Source organism: Ursus arctos, unplaced genomic scaffold (genome assembly GCF_023065955.2).
Source record: "Ursus arctos isolate Adak ecotype North America unplaced genomic scaffold, UrsArc2.0 scaffold_15, whole genome shotgun sequence".
NCBI lineage: Eukaryota > Metazoa > Chordata > Mammalia > Carnivora > Ursidae > Ursus > Ursus arctos.
The window spans coordinates 4970401-4986168 of record NW_026622819.1 but is presented as its reverse complement, the minus strand read 5'-3'; the positions used below and the strand labels follow the sequence as shown (position 1 = coordinate 4986168).

Here is a 15768-nt window from a genome sequence, read left to right as displayed (position 1 = left end):
GCTGTTAATGATTAATAGCTGAATTGAACAATTCCTGGTTGATTGAATGCATGTTGCATTCAATTTCGTGCTGTTTTAGTGATTTGGCAAGGTGGTAACTTGCATGATTCACTATCCTTGATTACATAAAGTTCAGGGTTGCAAGAAATTTCGTAGAAGTCATTGATCGTGTACGGTTCAGGGTTGCAAGAAATTTCGTAGAGGTCATTGATCACATTCAGTTCGGGGTTGCAGGAAATTTCATAAAAGTAGGCTTTTGGCTCCCCAATCTTGCAAAGATTTTGCCAAATACTGCAGGTGAAAGCAAATTTGAGTGTATTCCCACCATTTCACCTCTAAGGAGGCCAAATATTTAAAACTAAACTCTTTTTTAATGGCCTGAGAAGTATGGTTGTGTTTTGGTTTTAGATTTTGGAAGCAGGTTAAATACTGAAGAAGCACCAGGCATAGGGAAGAGAGACAAAGTTCTGGGACAGCTGGAGGGCAGCTGTGAACAGATTCAGCCAGTTTTATTTTCATTATTTGGTAGAAAGTACTTCCCAGATATATCTCATAAGCATGATAGTCGAGTAGTGTCTTAAAATATCCAGGCCTGAGTTTGTTTTAACTAATCACTCTTGTTTCAAAGCAGTCATATTGTTTTGCAAGTGTTCTGATTTCATTTTCATGGCTGTCACCTTTGCTACAATTTGACGCTTGGAAATACTGAGTAATGAGTACTAAAACTGAAGTGAGACTTATCACTGAGTACCAGTCACTGAGTACCATGTAGTCCATAGCGTGGTGCTGGGTTGGGTGAGTGTGGCTCTGTCATAGCAGCATGCTGACTGGAGTCGCTGGAGCTCAGTGATTGGCGTGAGCCACGTTTAAAGAGACCTGTTTCCTAATTGCCGATGTCATCATTCTAGAAAGTTTAAGTACAGAAATGGCAGGAAAGGCTTCTTCATTCTTAGGTCTGTATAAATAATAGTTTAGGAGTGCAAGTCAATGCAGTGGTGATCCCAGGGTTTTTTGGTGTGTAAAGTATTTCAGTACATTATTAGGCTGTTTTGTTGTAGACATAATGAAAAATACTGTAAAAAAGATTGCAATTAAATGTCAAACATTTTGATAGCTCTTCAACTGTGTGATTTTGTTTGTGTGATCTGCATTTTTTTTAATTGTTATGCCTTTTTTTTTTTTTTAAGATTTATTTGCGAGAGAGAGAATGTGTGGAGGGGCGTAGGGAGAGGGAGAGTACCAAGCAGACTCCCTCTGAGCGCAGAGCCCAACTTGGGGCTTGATCCCAGGACCCTGAGATCATGACCTGAGCTGAAATCAAGAGTCAGTGCTTAACTGACTTTTTTCCTGATGGTCTCTGTACCATTATTAGCATAGATAGTGAAGAGCAGAGGAGTCTCCATTTTCTCATCTATTCTTGAACATTCATCATTGCCGTTTAATGGTAACATCATGTACGTATCTCTTCAAGCCGCCTGGCTCTCCTCTTTCTGCCTGGGCCGTGATCCAGTTAGTCACGCTGCAGTATTGGCCGGCTACACGAAGAGGATCGTGCATGGGAGGGAGCAGAGCAAAATTGGGCGTCTCATTGGTGTATGATCTGTAGAAGCAGGAAGTTGTTAAGAGAGCACTTTAATATATATAATTCGTGGATGCTTTATTTTCTTTTTGGTCAGGTATCCTGAAGAACTTGCCTGGCACACAAATTTAAGTCGAAAAATCTTGAGAAAGTCTCCACAATTGGAAAAGTTTCACCAGTTTCTGGTTAGCGAAACTGAATCTGTGAGTAGATTTCTTTAGATTTGTTGGTTCCCTTGAAGCTTGAAATGTGCCTCAGTATCTTGGTTCTAGTTTTGTCCCCACGTGTCACCGGGAGTGATGGGGTAGATGCGGCATACAGAGAAGTGTGTTGGTCGCCTAATTTCTGAGGACTCCTGCAGCTCCTCTCTTCTTTGATGCGTCCAGTTGTGGAATTCGGGGAGGGTGTCAGCCGCAGTTGTCCCCTTGGTGCGTCATTTCCTTCCTTGCTCGCCTGGGTCCGCACTGCGCGGTCAGGCGGCGACTCCGTCCGCTCCTGCTTCCTCGTGTCTGCTCTTTCTGGGCTCCGGTCTCTGCTCCACCTTCGCCACAAAAACCCAACAAAACCTGACCTTGACGACTTCGGTTCTCTCGCAGCACTGTGTCTTCACCCTGCCTCTTTGCCGTCCCGAATTCCTGGGTTCGGTTCAGTCCCCGAACGTCTTAGCTTTAGCCTCACGCCCCCTCTGTCAGAGTAGCCGCTCCCGCCTGCCTCACGTGATTCAACCAGGTACCTGCGTGTTTTTAGTATTGAAAATCCGAGTTCCCCCTTCCTGTTCTCTAGTCTCCTTTCTCTAGCCCAGGAAAACCTCAGTGTTTGCCCAGATGCTGTTCATTTCTTTCCATCCTGAGCTCCTGGGTGGGCTCGCAGGATCCCTGTGGTTCCCACGCGTCTCGCCTCGAGGCCCTCGGCCCTGCCCTGTTCTCTGCTGGCCCCGCAGCTCTCCTGCCACTGTGGTGCTCCATCCCTTTAGGTGACCTGGCTAACTGGCCTCCTGCTGGCCGAGCTTTCCACCCCACCCCACTCCCACCCCCATATGGGAAAAACGAGAGCTAGGTGCTGCCTCATTCCTGATTTTGTCCTTGGGGCCGTACAAGAAGGGGTTCTCTGGCTCCGCGCTCCACCCAGAAGGAGGGTCAGGTGAGGGAAAACGAAGAGAACAGTTCAGGTTTGAACTTCGGCAGAGCAGAGGGTTTGTGGGGAGCGAGTCCCCCGCAGTTGGGCAGACTGAAGAGCCGGGTTTGGGTGCAGGAGATGGGAGGTGAGCGTTGGTAGCCTGGATTGCTGGGAACCGGTGCAGGTTTTTCCTTGGGCGTCAGTAGGGTGAGGTGCTCTCTGGGGTATTCGAAGCAGGCTACAAAGCCCCTTCGGAACATGCATGTGAAGGAAGCGACTGAAGGCCGGCTTGTCTAGTCAGGGACCCTGTCCCCATACATGTAGCTCAGATGCTTTGATGGAAAACTTGGACAAACGTAGGAGGCAGGCTTATCAGGATCATGCGTTTAACTGGAGCTTGGAATCAGTGTGCCTGGGGAGTGGTTGGAGATTCAGATCTTCTCCACAGACTCCTTGCTGGCCAGAAACCCGTGAGGTGAGCATCTGCAGGCCCAGCTGTGCGTCTGTATTCGGTTCACACAGATGTGCAGGTGTGAAGTGGGCGGCGGTCGCTGCTGAGGTTCAGAAGAGCCAGGCTGTCGTGAGGCAGAGGTCTCCTGGCAGCTGACGTCCTCTTGTTTTTAAATGATTACTTCTAAGGCATTCGGTCTTACGGCCGTTGAGCTAGAGCAGTGAGGGAGGCCAGTGCTGGACCCCGTCAAGACCAGACATGCATGTCGACAGATGCCCTGGCCTGCCGGCAGAGACCTAGAGGCTGTTGGCTGAGTGGGGGTGCTGGGACATGGGAGCAGTGGCTGGGTCTTCGTCTTCTTGACGGGCCGTTCTTGGGAAGAGAAAGCAGACAGGGCTCTTCTGCAGACAGATGAGGGCTGAAATAGAAGTTACAGTGTTAACTGAGAGGGAAAGCCTTGCTGGCAGCGGGCATCGCTCCCAGCCGCCGAGAGTACGGCAGTGCCCGCGTCCACCTCTGAGAGCTGCTTGTCCAGCTTCCGTTCTTTCTCGAGAGGGCGGTTGGGCGGCGTAAGTTTTAACTCCCCTTTCTTTTATAAAATCCAGGATTATACCTGCATTTCTAATATTCTGACAGTAAGTTTTGCCATTAATGGTCATTCTTCCTTAGCCTTTTAGGTAGCAACCATTTACCCACTAGTATAAAAACCTGTCCTGTTTACATAATGTTCTGTGTGATAGTATTAACTGTTTTATTGCATGTATGAGGATTATGTGTTCTTTTTCTGTTGCATATGAAATAATGCCCAATATTGAAATTTTCTACCTTTTTAAATATTCTTCCTGATTTTTTTTTAAATTTTTACTTTCTAAGGGAAATATCAGTCGTCAAGAAGCCGTTAGCATGATTCCACCACTGTTACTCAATGCTCACCCTCACCATAAGGTATTGTGTATTAAACAGAAAGTGTCTTTGTTTGTTGACACCGTTTTTTCTTAATATACTTCTTGGGTGGGTGGTTTTTTTTTTTTTTTTTTTTAATGCTTGCTTTTGATAGAGAATGCTTATTTTAGGTTCTTTCTGCATTTTTGTCTTATTTAAATTTTACAACCCATTAACTGTGTTTCTCCTCTTTTAAAGTTTGCTTGCTAATTTGTTTACTGCACAGATTATCTTCAGTGGTCTTGACTGACTCGGTCAGATTGAAAATCACGATGAAAATGTTCTGAGAACTTGTTACATGCCAAGCATTGCTTTGTGCTCTTCCCATGCATTAGTTCATTTGAGCATCCACATGTCCCGGTGAGGGTAGATACTGTCACTGTCCCTGTTTTTCCAGATGAGCGAAAGGAGGCAAAGAGAAATAGAAGCAACCAGCTCAGGGTTCGGGGGCCAGCAAGTGGCTGGGCTGTTTGAGGCCTGGGGGTTCTGTCCCTTTAGCAGGCTGTTATGGTGCTGCTTGCAGTTAGTGTCCTTGCTCGTCCTCCCCTGAATGGAGTGCTTCCACGGGCCTCTAGGGCCGTTCTGTTCTTGTGGACAGAGTATCTTTCTCCTGAGATCCCTGGAAGTTAAATATATGACGTTACAGATTCCTTCTGTAAAGAAATGTATTTAAGTCTTACAAATCAAAATACTAGAATGACTCAAAATTGTTTTGAATTAAGTGTCGAAGGTTTGATTTCTTACAATAAAACATCGAACATTTCTTGCTTTTTAATAGATCTTAGATATGTGTGCAGCGCCTGGATCAAAGACCACACAATTAATTGAAATGTTACATGCCGACATGAATGTCCCTTTCCCAGGTATGCTTTGGACTGCTCTGTGGAGGGTCGGGATGCCACTTTGCTGGGTGTATATGAGGAAGAGATGGTAACATTGCCTGTGGGTTGGGTCTTCTGTTACAAGCAGATGTTTCTGTCCCCAAAAGTAGGACAGGACATTTCGCACACCACTATGACTAGTTCCCAAACCAACATGTTCATAGATTGGATTGGGAGGGTGGCTTCATTTTAGAATTGTGTGTGTCTTTTGTGAAAGCAAATGGTGTTTCTTTGTTAAGCCATAGTAGGTAGATTCCAGTTTGAATCTTTAGTTGTAACATTGTCATGTTGGGTTTTTGTGTTTGTTGGTTTTGTGGTTACTCACTGCCCAGGCGAGATGCAGTGGAGTGTCCTGTAGAGCTGCTCTCGGGCCTACCAGCTTCACATCTCACCATGGTAGGCGACAGTATTGGACTTCATGTGTGAAATGGGCACCATCCTGGACTTAGGGGTGTTCTGAGCGTGCAGAGGGCTCAGACCACGGCAGCGATCAAAGTGTCGCTGGTGCTCCTTTCTGGGGGTTCTCTGAAGATGTCTGCCTGTGGTGCTGTTACTTTTCCAACGTTTTATCTGCTTCTATTTCCCCTTCCTTTGTTCAAGCCACCTGCTCTCCTGTTCTCATGGGCATGCTTGCTTTGTTTGCTCTAAGTGTTTTTTTCTGTGACAAATAACTTTGTTATAAAGTCTTTTTTATTTTCTGTTTTTAGTTATTTTTTCCAAATTAGTGGTAAAGAGCCTCTTTCCATTATCAATGTTTTGCATTTCATATTTTTTTAAGAGCAGTCTTAACTATAAAATGTTTTTAGGCATATGTGCCTTTCTGCCAGTGGTGGAACCAGAAATGAGAAGAGGTGGCACCCCAGTCTTAGCCAGGGGTTCAGACCAGAATTTCCCAGGCAGCCTTCAGGAGGAGCCTGGGCCCCACCCCAGACACCTGATTCACAGGTTCTAGAATGGAGGCCCAGCATACATGCGCAGTATTTTAAGCACTTGTCGGGATTCTGTTGCCTTCTACCCTTTCTCACTCCCCTCATTCTCCGTTTTAATTGTTATTAAAAATAATAGAAAAGATATTTTTGGCATAATAATTGTTACAAAGTGAATAATTGTTCAGTAATTAAAAAAATAAATCTTGCAGTTTGGGAATTTCATGTGATCATAAAAATCTATGCTGAGCCATCTTTTTGGACTACTTTGCTTATTCTGGCAAATCTTACGCTTGGGTCGTAAGTTTGGTGGATTGCTGCTTCTCACCTGCCAACCAGGAGCTTACGTATTTCAGAAAATTATTCTACTTATGCTGCATCTCACCCGCCACTGTAACTTTGTGTTCTCAGAGGGGTTTGTCATCGCGAATGATGTGGACAACAAGCGTTGCTATCTGCTCGTTCATCAGGCCAAGAGGCTGAGCAGCCCCTGCATCATGGTGGTCAACCACGATGCGTCCAGCATACCTAGACTCAAAATAGATGTGAACGGGAGGAAAGAGATTCTCTTCTACGATCGCATCTTATGTGATGTCCCTTGCAGGTAAGAGACCAGAAAGGCTACTATCCACTAAGGAAATCAAATCGAATGTAGACCAACATGAATTTGCATACAGAAATACGCACAGAGTTGTACACATTGTTTTCGTGGCAGCTGGTATGAAGACACAGACTCTGTGACCCTAAATTAGAAGACAGACACTCAGAATTTTAGTGCCACCCAGCACGGCAGGGCTAGGGTATGGAACAAAGACACAAGATGGGATGGTTCTGTAATCTTCACAAGGGTAAAGGAAGTCCCCGAGAGGGTCGTAGCATTGTAAGCTCTGCCTAGTCATTCCAGGAGATGATCATTAGGAGTGATTGTTTCTCCCAAGTGTCCCCATTCCCAATTCTGCCTCGTTGTGGAGTGATAAGGAATCACACGGCGTTTTTATGACAAAGCTTCTGATATTCAGCACAGTGCAATTTAGGGGAGTTCAGACCTTTGAGAAACTCACTGTGCCTGTATTTGTACACATTCATTTCTTCAAATTTTATGTGTAAGTATTAGATTTTTAGCATTTATCTGTAAGATAATCTTATGGCACAACTGAATAACTTGAGTTTTTCCAGAAAGGAGGAGAAAACTTAGACCTCTTTTAAGTTCCTAGAGGCAGTGACGTAGGCCATGGTCACCTTGTGAGCACATGAATTTGTGGAGCTCGGAGTGCAGAAATCACTGCAAAACTCTTGTTAGCACGGAACATGATGGTTACATAAGACGCCTGATACCACACTCCATCTTGTTTAAACCACAGCAGATTGTCTGCCTGTGGCAGAACTCATTGTGAGAAAGTAAGTCGTTATTATGAGTAGGACGGTGCTTTAAAATTCTTGCAAGAACGCCCTGTGAATTAAAACTTAAAATGGGTCATGAGCCACAGTTGTCTGATCTTTCCTTTAGATCGGATGTTTTCCCATTCCTGTGCTCTTTTGACCAGAAACCTATAACTCTCTTCTCATGTCATCTTGAAGAATGCAGGGACCTTATGAGCACCGAGTTGTAAGCTGAGGAAGTCCTAAATATTATGGTATAATTTTAAGCCACCATTGTACCAGCAAGGGATGTCATTTGAAAGCCCTTATATCTCAGGGCATTTTCATCCTTCTACATCTCCTTCCCCTCAAGTTAACTAGACCATCGAGGGAGCTTACTCTACAGAAAGCCAGCAGATCTAGGAATTACCCTGTAAAAAAAAGGGGTAATGTTAGACGTAGACAGAAAGGTGAATTGATCAAGTCTGTATTATAAAATTTACATGGAAATAATTTTCATTAAGTAAAATTAGAAAATCAAAAATGTTTAACTGATGCATAGAAAAATCTTGATATTGGCTTAATTGGGTTTGCTGTGGAAAATCCCTTATGAGCGTAAGTTTATTATTATTCACGTAAGTCTGATTTAAATGCCACTGTTGATTAACTGACTTGTTAACTGACAGAATCCAAATGTCTTCACGGTTCTGTGTCCTAGGTCTGAAAATCAGTTTTGCTAGTATTTCTCTTAAATGGAAGCAAATTGATATCTCTTTAAGTCTTAAACGAGGTTATCTGTTCAATTCTGTTATTTCCTTATCTAATTGAAATTAAAGTGTAATTTAAAAGTTTAATGTCATTAATGTCCCCAAAGCAGAAATAGAAAGTTGATGGTAGTTTGTGAGAATTTAGATGATGTACTAATTGGTGTTTATAATAATAAAAATACCCGTCTTGTAATTTAGCTGGAATATGACATAATTGTTAAACTCTAATTGGTCTACCTGGACAGAGTTTTTAAGTTCTTAAATATCTTCCTTTCTAGTGGAGATGGCACTATGAGAAAAAACATTGATGTCTGGAAGAAGTGGACAACCTTGAACAGCTTGCAGCTGCATGGGTGAGTTGGATCTGGTGGGCTGTCCCACACGGAGCCGGGGAGGGGCAGCTGCATGGGTGAGTCAGATCTGGTGGGCTGTCCCACACGGAGCTGGGGAGGGGCAGCTGCATGGGTGAGTCAGACTGTATCTGGTGGGCTGTCCCACAGGAGCAGGAGAGGGCTATTGCTGTGTTTGGGGACAGCATCTGGAGCTGGAGTTGTTAATGGTCACCTTTGAGAGAGTTTGTGTACATATCAAAAATAGTTGTTTTCAGAACTTCTTCAGAGTAGTAAACTGATGACTGTACATTTCAGTTCATTCAAATGAACTGAATTTATTATTTATTTAATTTATTAAAATTGCTTTTTATTTATTAAAAGTGCCTTTTATGACGATTTCCTGTAACATTTCAAGACCTCTGTTTTCCATGAAATGACCACTTACCTTTTACTGTCCTACTCATCTTTCTTCTTCTGTTTTCTGTTCTTTTTTGTTGAATTATTTTGCTTAGCATTTGATCTCAAATATTTATTGTCTTTAAAGACAATTTGGAAAATTCTTGAAAGTTAGAAGGAAAAGAAGATCTCATAACTCAAGGATAACTTCCGTATTGTCCTGCACACTGTAGTGTTTCTGTGCATTGGGATGTTAGCACACCCGTCTGCAGTATATGATTTGCAGAACTCTGGGTTCTTTTGTTCATTTAACATTAGCATTATACATTCTTTTTTTTTTTAATATTTTATTTATTTATTTGACAGAGAGCACACAAGCAGGGGGAGCAGCAGAAAGAGGGAGAAGTAGGCTCCCTACTGAGCAGGTTCGCCTATATGGGGCTCGATCCCAGGACGCTGGGATCAGGACCTGAGCTGAAAGCAGACGGCTTAACCGACTGAGCCACCCAGGCGCCCCAGCATTTTACCTTCTTAATTGTAGAATTGTGGGTGGTCTACAGCGTACTAATGAATATTCACCATAAATAACTCCGGCAGATTTTGTTTCTCTGTTACAGTACTTTTTAACTGTTTTTTGTGTGTGTGTGTATGAAGTAGATACTAGGATTAGAATGTACTAAGGGATATAAGTTGTTCTTAGAAAAGTCAGATAGGGGTGCCTGGGTGGCTCAGTCGTTAAGCGTCTGCCTTCGGCTTAGGGCGTGATCCCAGAGTTCTGGGATCAAGCCCCGCGTCAGGCTCCTCTGCTGGGAGCCTGCTTCTTCCTCTCCCACTCCCCCTGCCTGTGTTCCCTCTCTCGCTGGCTGTCTTTCTCTCTGTCAAATAAATAAATAAAATCTTTAAAAAAAAGAAAAAGTAGGGGCGCCTGGGTGGCTTAGTCGTTAAGCGGCTGCCTTCGGCTCAGGGCGTGATCCTGGCGTTCTGGGATCGAGCCCCACATCAGGCTCCTCTGCTGGGAGCCTGCTTCTTCCTCTTCCACTCCCTCTGCTTGTGTTCCCTCTCTCGCTGGCTGTCTCTCTCTCTGTCAAATAAATAAATAAAATCTTAAAAAAAAAAAAAAAAGTGACTTGCTTTAAAAAAAAAAAGTCAGATAATGTGTACAGGTATGGAGGCTTTTAATGGTGAAACTCACATGATATATTGACGTCAATCACTAATCAGCTTTGTGCTTTGCTTGTCGGCTTGTTGGGAAGGGCTAACAGAATAGTAAACGCGTCGTTTATATAGAGAGATGCTTTTTTGGTTGATACGAAACACTGCATATGGGTTTTTTGGAACTTCATTGAGAACCTTAAAGAGTTCTTTTTGTGGGAATCGTTTATTTTGTATTTTGTGTTTTATTGTAAACCTGTCATAAAAACATGTAATAAACGTGTGGTATAATGCGTGCTGTGTGTGCTGCCTGGATATGTTTGGTCTCGGGGTGACTTCGTATCCGACCCTTAGCTTGCAGCTGCGGATTGCAACTCGAGGTGCTGAGCAGCTGGTGGAAGGCGGTAGGATGGTGTACTCTACGTGTTCGCTAAACCCCATCGAAGATGAGGCAGTCATAGCGTCTTTGCTGGAAAAAAGTGAAGGTAAGCGTGTGCGATAATAAAGTATGACATTTTCAAAATGTTGTTTATTGCTATAGTATATATTCACGCAGACCTTTTCCTGGGCGTTTGCTAGTATGATTAGCCTGTAAACCCTGAAGTGAGCTGCCCTTACTTACAAACATGCCTGTGTCATGGGTTTGTCATATTTAATGAATTAGGAGGATTGCCTATTTGTTATCTGTTAAGTTTGAAAGATTAGGTCAGTCCTTATCACAGTGGTTCTTTGAAAAAATCTTAGTTGTGGTAAAAGACTTGTAACTTGAAGTCGACCATCATTTTAACTATTCATAACGGTGTGTTTTGGTAGTGTTAAGAACACTCACGTTGTGTAGCCGATCTCTCTAGAGAGGTTTATGCTGTAAAACTGAAATTATGAACCCATGACACAACTCCCCGTTTCCCATCCCATTATCCTCTGCTGTGTCTCAGTTTGATCACTAGGGATCTCACGGATGGGATCAGACCAGATTTGTCTTTCTGTTGACTGGCTTATTCCACCTAGCCCACCGTCCTGAAGGCTGCTCCGTGTTGTAGCCGCTGTGAGGGCTGAAGATGCCCACTGTGTACACATGCCACATTCTGTCTGCCCTCTTCTCTGTCCGTGGACACTAGAGGTGCTCCCCGTTCTAGCTCTTGTGACTCATGCCGCAATACCGTGGCTGCACGGGTAGCTCTTTGGGACCCTGCTTTCAGGTTTTGGGGTGTATAACTTGTGGAATTGCCGGATGATATGATAATTCTGTTTGTTTTGGGGGTTCCCCCATACTGTTCTACATTCCCACCAACAGAGCACAAGCGTTCCCACTTCTCCACGTCCTTGCCGGCTCGGCTCTTGTTTCTTTCCACTTTCTTGATAGTCCCCATCCTAACAGGCGTGAGGTCGTAGCACACCGTTTTATACAGGAAACCGGACAGATGGGGTGAAATGTTTTTAAACAACAATTTCCGTGATGGTTTGATGTAAAATATTTCCTCTTACATAAGTTTTTACTGATCTGTTAACTTTCCCATCATACTCTCCTTAAGGGCTGTAATGAGGAATTTTAAACTAGGATTCCAGAATAGAATGTTTCCACATTGGCTACACACGTGCGTGCGTATGAAGGAAGTTGGAACGTAAACACTGAGACAAGTATCCACAGCTGTTTCAGCTTCTAGTTACCTTGTTTGCAGTGCTGACTGGCCTGTGCTGTGTGTAGTTTGCTCTCTAGTGGTTCTCACCTTTGGTGTCCTTGAGGTTGGAATTTAGTATGTTGTTTTTATTTTGTTTGGCTATGCATAAGTTGGCCTGTGTAAAGGCATGATTTCTGAATGGTGCTCTTTGCAGGGTCATGGTGTCTATGTTTGTGGTGGGACTTCATTTCAAAGGCATGTGAAGAGAAGGACTGATGGCATTGAGTGGTGACTGTAACCGTGGCTGTCCTCTGCTGTGTCATTTTCTTACTGGGCAGGTGGGGGTCCACTCTGAGTTTGCTGTGACAGCCATCTTTCTGCATGTGGTGGTTTCTACCGCCGTGTAGACTCCCATCTCCATCATCTTGTCAGAGGCGCATGTGTACGCATGGCTTCGTGGAAGAATAGTCCTTTGCTGAGCCTTGTACGTGACAGTGACTGAGGATTTGGTAGGGGTGCGGGCCCCACCTGAAGGAGCTCAGACCTGGCTGCAGGCAGGGTGGCTGATAGGCATTCAGTCTGCACACTTGGGGCCAGCATCGGCATCTCCTGACCCCCATGCTGGCGGGGAGTCACTGCTGAGCCCTGCCTGGGCAGGGCGTGTGGGACAAAGCTAATTTCTGCCAACCCGCGTTATTTAGTGTTTGGTTTTAGAAGTAAGAATATTTAGATAGAATAGTATAAGTCAGCACAGTGCTTTTGTCAAAGATTTCTTACGAGGACACCTCTTCCTTGAGGACTTTTTTGCTTTATTTTTATAATCGTCTGAGTGTTTCATAGCATCTGCGGAGCTTTGTTGGATTTTCTCTTCTGTGCGGGGTTCCAGTCTGTATCTGTGATCTGTGGTTGGAGGCGTGTTTGAAAGGGTTCCCTTCGTGGCCCCATCTTACAGCTTCTTATGATACTGTCCCTGTGGACACAGTGTTTTTAGAGCTGGACTGTTGCCCTGCTGGGCAAGTTTAGAAAACTAACTTGGGCCTGAAACAGAATGTTTAGAAATTTTCGAAGTTCACTTCAAATGTTACTTTTTTGTTCTGGGTTGTTTACTAGACGTAAAGGCATGAAGACCCATGTCCCCTAACTGGCATGTGTCTAAAAGCCAGGAGTGGGTCGAATGCTCGGAGTCCTAGCCTCGTGGTATGTTCTTGGGGGCGCGTGCGCCACTGCCACGGGTCTCACGTCGGACGCGCCGTGGGACTCTGCAGCTGCCGCTTGCCTCCGTTGTGCGGTAACTCATGTGCCACAGTGTCTGTAGTTTTAAGGGTACGACTAGTGACTGTTAGTGAGTTTCTGCGCACAGCCATCCCCACAGGCCAGGCTTAGGCCGTTTCTGCCGCCGCCCGCCCCCTGCTCCGAAGCGCTCCGCAGGCCCCTGTGCGCTCACTGCTTGTGCCGCCCCTGCCCCAGGAACCACTGCCCTTCCTTCCATTGGTATGGAATTGCTCTCCCTGGGCATTTTGTAGAAATAAAACCACACGCTGTGTGATCTTTCGCATCTGTTTTTTTTCACTGGGCGCAATGCGGAAAATTATTATTATTATTTTTTTCTACGTAGGTGCTTTGGAGCTTGCTGACGTGTCTTCTGAGCTGCCAGGACTAAAATGGATGCCTGGCATCACACATTGGAAGGTAATCTTTCTGGGAGAACTCTGGCTCCTGAGAGCAGGTACAACTGGCCAGGCTTCAGAGTCGTGACCGTTGTACAGCGGCCACATTTGGGTAATGTCAGTAAATACGACTTTTGGTGGTACAGTTTTGGTTTAGAGTTAATTTCAAAATTCTGTTGAATGACAAATGGTACGATTCTACAGCTATTTTTCTCTGGAAATGGGAAAGTGTCCTTGCCTTTATTCTGCAATGAGAAATCAATTTTGTGTATTATCCCTGTAAGCGTAGCTCTGCTGTGTTTTTATTACTGGCTGGGATTCAAGCTTCGTTTCCAATATGAAACAATTTACTTTTCAATTTTAAACCAGAAACAACCTGAGGCTTATTTAAAACAAAACAAAACAAAAACAAAACCTACGTGGAAAATGCTCTTTTACAAAATGATGGTTCTGTTTGATGGAATACAAGATCGTCTCATTTTTCTTCTCCCACACAGTCTCAGCTTTGGAGAGCAGTGAGAGCTGCCGTGTATCATGTTTGAGAGCATTACATGAGCACCCTGTGATTTTCTTATTATTAGACAGTGGGCTGATTTGGGGTCCTGCCCTCTCCTTTTGCAGGTAATGACGAAAGACGGACAGTGGTTTACGGAGTGGGAGGGTGTTCCTCACAGCAGACATACCCAGATCCGGCCCACCATGTTCCCACCAAAGGACCCGGAGAAGTTACAGGCGATGCACCTAGAGCGTTGGTGAGTTTGTGGGACTTGCCGAGGGTTGGGAAGGTGGGGAGTTGGGGCCCTCTGGCATTCCTGCAAGGCCTGGGCCGTGCATGTGGCCGACCTAAGGTATGTGACCTTGCCGGCCAGAAAGAAGTTCTCATTTCCTTTTGGCTGCTGGCATTGAGCATTCGTAAATACTGCAAGTGATGAGGACCCAGACGCTCGAACTTTGCACGCCACCTTAACTGTGTGCAGAGCACACGCTGGCCGTCCCAGGAGTGAGGTTTGGATGAATACTGACCTGAAGACATGATTTCTCTGTCACAGGTCATCTTTGCAGTTTTTGTCTTAGTACGAAAAGAGTGTAGTTTGAATCAGTGAAAAAGCGCATTGTAGGGTTTTTTGTTTTTTGTTTTCTTTTCAGTCTTAGGATATTACCACATCATCAAAATACTGGAGGGTTCTTTGTGGCAGTATTAGTGAAAAAGTCTTCAATGCCATGGAATAAACGTCCACCAAAGGTAAGCATCTTTTGAGATAACGTGGCATATCGTGTAAGCTTTCTGTGCATTCCGGGCAGGTGGTGACAGTGGGCAGTGGAACATTTTTGGGTGTGGAGAACAGCTGAGCATGAGCATGTGTGGAGTGGGGCAGGGATCCATTTAAATTTTGAGTTTTCCAAAAAGCAGCCATGTCTTAAAGGGATAGATGCATGAAAAAGGCAGACTTGGGGGATTATATTCCTTCTGCATCTGAAGTCCAGTTCTTTAATAAAAATTGGAAAGATATAATGACTCCTCTGTGTCTCAGAGTCAGAGCCCCCAAGCTGGCTTCTGTCTTCTGTTCCCTGGGGGTTGGTTCAGTTGAGCCCACTGCATGTTGACAGAACTCTGCCGGCCTCAGGCCAGTCTGTCTTCCCTTTGGCCGTGAGGGACAGTGATAGAGACTTTGTCCAGGGCTGGCCGAAAAGGAGACAGAGAAGGCACGAGCCATCCTAATGAATCACCTGCCTCCTGGGTTGTTGTAGGAGGCCCTGAAGCGGGGAGGGTGAGTAGGAGGGCAGCCTGTCGAGTCTTGCCATGGAGTACTTGCTGTCCTCCTCTTCATCAACATGACATTTATTTCGCTAGTTCGTACCTCAGCCTTTCCATAATGTCAGAACATGGCTGGGATCACGGTCTGAAGGTCAGTGTTTCTTTCAGATGAATGCTTTCGAAGGAGGACAAAGAATGCTTAGACTTTGGAGAGGCAGAAAGGGAAGCATTCCTGGGATATGGCTAGCCCACATGAACGTCTGAGTGTAAGGCCTCACACGGGCCGAGGAGTGGACCTGGCACTTCCAGGCAGGCACCGTGCTGGTTGCGGGAGGCTGGAGTGTTTCACTCTGTGTGCTGTTCTGGACTCTCCTTGGTCCCGGACTCCAGGGTCGGGAGCTCTGAACAGCCTTGTCACCGACGTGGAGTTCCAGCCGCATGTATAACTTCCATGTCCTTGCAGCCACTTTTCAGAGTGCACACAGGGGCGCCTGGGTGCCTCAGTTGGTCTGCCTTCAGCTCAGGTCATGATCTCAGGGTGCTGGGATTGAATCCCACATCGGGCTTCCTGCTCAGAGGGGAGTCTGCTTCTCCCTCTCCCTCTTCCCACCACTCCATGCGTGCACTCTCTATCTCAGATAAATAAATCTTGAAAAAATAAAAAAAAAGTACAAGGAAAAAAGTGAAATTAATTTTAATATTTTATTCATCCCAGTAGACTTAAAATTTTATTTTGTTGTAATCATATAAGAAGTTATTAACGAGGTATTTTCCGTGCTTTCATACTAAGTTTTTAAAACCACGTGAACTTACAGTCTGAGGTTC

At 44.9% G+C, this 15768-nt stretch overlaps 1 protein-coding gene across 1 annotated transcript in view; it reads left to right on the top strand.

The window, feature by feature from the left end:
- Positions 1–15768, top strand: part of NSUN2 (NOP2/Sun RNA methyltransferase 2) — a 28551-nt gene that overhangs the window by 4357 nt on the left and 8426 nt on the right. The window contains exons 4-12 of the mRNA XM_048224294.2: positions 1677–1782; positions 4020–4091; positions 4867–4951; positions 6307–6499; positions 8300–8374; positions 10256–10386; positions 13136–13209; positions 13809–13939; positions 14334–14430. Of these exons, the coding sequence (XP_048080251.1) occupies positions 1677–1782; positions 4020–4091; positions 4867–4951; positions 6307–6499; positions 8300–8374; positions 10256–10386; positions 13136–13209; positions 13809–13939; positions 14334–14430 (964 nt within the window). The remainder of the gene's footprint in view (positions 1–1676; positions 1783–4019; positions 4092–4866; positions 4952–6306; positions 6500–8299; positions 8375–10255; positions 10387–13135; positions 13210–13808; positions 13940–14333; positions 14431–15768) is intronic.